The sequence below is a fragment of the Ascidiella aspersa genome, chromosome 7 (genome assembly GCF_963924565.1).
Source record: "Ascidiella aspersa chromosome 7, kaAscAspe10.2, whole genome shotgun sequence".
In the NCBI taxonomy this organism is placed as follows: Eukaryota; Metazoa; Chordata; class Ascidiacea; order Phlebobranchia; family Ascidiidae; genus Ascidiella; species Ascidiella aspersa.
In genome coordinates, this window is record NC_139453.1 from 25,105,867 (window position 1) to 25,109,650 (window position 3,784).

Genomic DNA, 3,784 nt, shown 5'->3' on the forward strand with positions numbered 1-3,784 from the left:
CTTATTCAATGGCAAGTTTTAAAAATTGCTTTTGGCTAACTAACTTTGGAGATGGAACAAAATATAATTTCTTAGCTTTAGCACCACAAATTGAAAAATGGCTCCAGCTCCACAAAAATAATAAAAATGGCTCCGGCTCCAGCTCCACAAAAATAATAAAAATGGCTCCGGCTCCGGCTCCAGCTCCACAAAAATAATAACAATGGCTCCGGCTCCCCAGCCCTGCCATAATAGACCATAATTTTGAAATAAAGACATTTTTGAAAATATCTTTGAAAACTTTTCCTTTCGTATAAATTATTTCTATTTTTTCAGCGAGGCGACAGTTTTCAAAATAGTGATCTCCCTGAACAACAAACTGTAAGTGGATTGTTGGATAAAAACAAACAACTCAAACAAATGGATGCTATAATATATTTATTCGGAAGGGGAACATTATATCACAGGAAGTAATATAACGAGGTAGAGACACGTTTTAAGATGGAAATTTAAATGGGCCTCTTTCCCCGGAAAGCTAAACTTCTGTTCAATAGTAGACGTAGTAGTTTCCGCAGGTGCTGAGCTTGTAGTAGGAGCTACGACTGTAAAATGAAGAATAATACACATATTTAAAATTTTTCTGCTCGATGATTTAGAAATATAAAAATAAGCATTTTGAAAAAGAGTCAATTTATAAATTCAACATTTGAATATAAAAAAGATAGCATGGCTATTGTATAGAGGTCTGAATAACTCACCAGTACTGGGTGTAGTAGTAGCAGTAGGACTGGCTGGTGGGGTAGCACACACTCCAGCGAAGGTATCCTCCGAACATGTATCTGGGGTAGCAGTAAGAGACTCTGCACTTGGAGCAGCAAGAGAAGTGCTGGACAAGGGCGGGGATCAGCTTAGCGTAGTAAGCATCGAACTCAGCCATAACAACGTTGCAGCCAGAGACAAGCTTGTTGGCGTAGGCGGAACGGGATTGGGAGACGTAATACAAGTTGTAGTAGTACTCTCCGTGGAACTTCTCGAGCATTTCGTTGTACTTGTTCCAGTGGGCGACCTTGGCCTGCAATGCGATAAAGCAATACAGTGAAATACAGAACATTTTTTTATATTGTTATATCTAAATTGTAACTTACATCCCACATAGCGTCGTAGAAAGCGGTCCTCTTGGCGTCACGGTCATCTTCGAGCTTCTTCTTGTATGCAGCAATGGAAGCAGCCCTCTTGCTAAGGCATGTGCTGTACTTTCCGATGACGGACTTGATGAGCTCAGCGGCCTTGGTCTTGTAAGCGGCGATGCTCTTGTCGAAGGTGTCCACGCATTCGATGAGCCTCTGGGAAAGCTGTTCCTTGTAGAGAGCGACGGCATCGTCAAGCTTCTTCTTGAGGTCAGCGCTAAGTTTGGCAAGCTCCATACGCTGGGCATAGGTCAAATAGGTGCTGCCGTTCCTGTATCACAAAACTGGTTATCTATTTGTTCAAACATAAATATTGGTAGTTTTTGGTTTAGTGAACTTACTGGCACACGAAGTAGGAGTACTTCATTCTGTAGATGAAGGCGTGTCTCTCCTTGATGATGGCCTCGTATTTTTCAAGGTATTCGTTGTGGTATCCGATCCACTTGAGCTTCCAGGCAACGAAGGTAGCGGTGTAAGATTTGACGAATTCGTCAACCTTGGCCTGCATTTCGGATTCAATCACAGCGGGGGTCTTATGAAGGGCATTGAGATCTGAAAGAAAATAATGTCATTGCATCATCTGATAATATACAATTAGATAAAAGTAATGTCTACTTACCACAAGTCTTCAAATTCTTGAAAGTCATTCCCCTGAAGCAGTAACGGAAAGCACACAAGTTGAATCCAACGCGGCAGTATTTGCGACTGAAGGAATACCAGCATCCGAGGGAGGCACTAAAAATACAATAACATTAGATATGGCACTATTTTACAAATCTTATATGACTTATTGAATCGCACCATCCGTTGTAGTAGCTCTTCTTGTAGAAGTTGAGGCATCCGTTGGTCATGTAACAGCGGTAAGAACAAGTGTAGAATCCGATAAGCTTAGACTTGTAGGAGTTAAGTTTGGTGGTGTACTCGGCCATGCATCCACGAGCAATGTTGAGTTCGCTGTTGTAGTAGTATGAGGTGACGTAGTTGATGTAGTAGTCGGTGGTGCTCTTAGTGCCTGGTAATCAAAAGTAAGGCATTCATTGTATTTTAAATCATTCAAGGTAATTCGAAATGAACTGAAAACAATTACAAATAAACTTACAGTAAATTTTCTGCAAAAGGTTCCTGTAGTAGCTGGTCTTGGTGGTGGCAACAGCAACCTTGAACTTCCAGAAGTTGGCAACGTAAGAAGCGATCCTCTTCTCCAAAGCGGTCTTGTATTCGGCGATCTTGGTGAGACGAGTTTCAAGGCACTTCTTGGCACTGAGAAGGAATCATTTGTCATTTAGCATTATTTTGATTTACATTAGTTAAATTTAATCCTTACTTTTCGACAATCTTGGCGTGGAAGTCGATGATCATCTGAAGCTTCTTGCTGAGCAAAGCGTTGTAAGCAACCAAGGCGTCGTATCTCATTTTGATAAGCTTGGCGGTGTATTCAACGATCTTCTCATCCCGCTCCTTGATAAGGGCATCCCTGTCAGCAGTGGCGCAGCTGAAAACGAATATAACGCAAAAGTCAGCAGTGTATTTTTTAAAACTTAAACTAGAAGGGAGATAAATTAATGTAGAAAGTTATTACTTTATATGAAAAAAGCGATATATAAAAATTGTCTTTCTGTAACTTACGACATCTTGTAGTCGTAGTAGATGGTGATGAACTTCTTGTAGGCTTCGATGTATTCGTTGGTCTTCTCGTAAAGAGCGTTGTACCAGGCAACACGCTTGGCAATCATCTCACTGGAGATCTTGAAAAGACTCTCCTTGAGGAGGTTCTTAAGTTCTTCAACGACATCATCGACGGATTTCTCTGCACACAAGAGAAGTTTGAGTCTCTTGTTTTGAGAAAAATTTGTTGCATTTACCGTTTACTTACCAGACCATCCGGTCTTTCCGCAAGTATCATCGGGGTAAACCTTCAAGATGGGCTGGTAGAATTTGGTGGAACACCAGGCGCTGTTGAAACTGATGCTAAACCTGTAGAAGGAGGAGCAGGGGAACACATTGAAGTTGCGTCCGCAGTAGTAGGAGTAGTTGCATTGATATGCGTTGGTGGCCTGCAAAGAAACAATACGTTATTTATTGACGATACATTTATTATTCAAATGTAGTACGTTTATTACTTACTGCAATGCAAGCCAAGAGAACGAGTAATAACTTCATCGCTGTCGTTTTTCAACTTTCCTTCTTGGATAATCGAAACTGGACTGATTTCTTGTTTAAATCTCCCTGGTTATATAGGCTTTTCCCGGACTTAGTTGCACGGACAAAAGACACAAATTGTGCACTCGAAGTGGTATTGTTTTGCCTGGCGCTCATCAGAGCAAAGTAGTTTTCCATTTCAAATTGGTTGTTTGCACAGTATAACAACCTCTTACTGCATGTTGGTGTCGAAGCTGCAGTAGAGTGGCGGTTTCCATAGATCTGTTTTGCAAAATAGTTCTTAGATGAGCGATGAGTGGTCCTGCTGAGCTACATTATTTTCGTAATTTTATGTTTGTTCTGTAAATCGTCAAATTAAACCCTATTGCGATTGGATTGCATAAAACAACATTACTGGCACTTATTCCGTTACGGCAGTGGAACAATTCACCCTGCATCAATGAAGGGTGTTTGTTCAA

General features: G+C 40.9%; 1 protein-coding gene across 1 annotated transcript; it reads right to left on the reverse strand.

The window, feature by feature from the left end:
- Nucleotides 1–526: 526 nt before the first annotated feature.
- LOC146138629 (uncharacterized) lies at nucleotides 527–3,583 on the reverse strand. The gene is made up of 11 exons (XM_083394624.1): nucleotides 3,542–3,583; nucleotides 3,040–3,220; nucleotides 2,793–2,973; nucleotides 2,491–2,658; nucleotides 2,266–2,426; nucleotides 1,968–2,178; nucleotides 1,786–1,901; nucleotides 1,508–1,718; nucleotides 1,125–1,437; nucleotides 738–1,051; nucleotides 527–581 (listed from the first exon to the last, which is right to left on the reverse strand). The coding sequence occupies exons 1-11, from the start codon at nucleotides 3,581–3,583 to the stop codon at nucleotides 527–529; spliced, it is 1,953 nt and encodes a 650-aa protein (XP_083250750.1).
- Nucleotides 3,584–3,784: the final 201 nt, after the last annotated feature.

Excerpts from the sequence above, each read along its gene's own strand:
- LOC146138629 (XM_083394624.1), bottom strand. The coding sequence starts at position 3,583 with ATGGAAACCGCCACTCTACTGCAGCTTCGACACCAACATGCA. Across the intron at positions 2,659-2,792 it reads TACTACGACTACAAGATGTC|CTGCGCCACTGCTGACAGGG; the intron begins GTAAGTTACAGA and ends ATTCGTTTTCAG. Across the intron at positions 1,902-1,967 it reads AAGAGCTACTACAACGGATG|TGCCTCCCTCGGATGCTGGT; the intron begins GTGCGATTCAAT and ends TTGTATTTTTAG.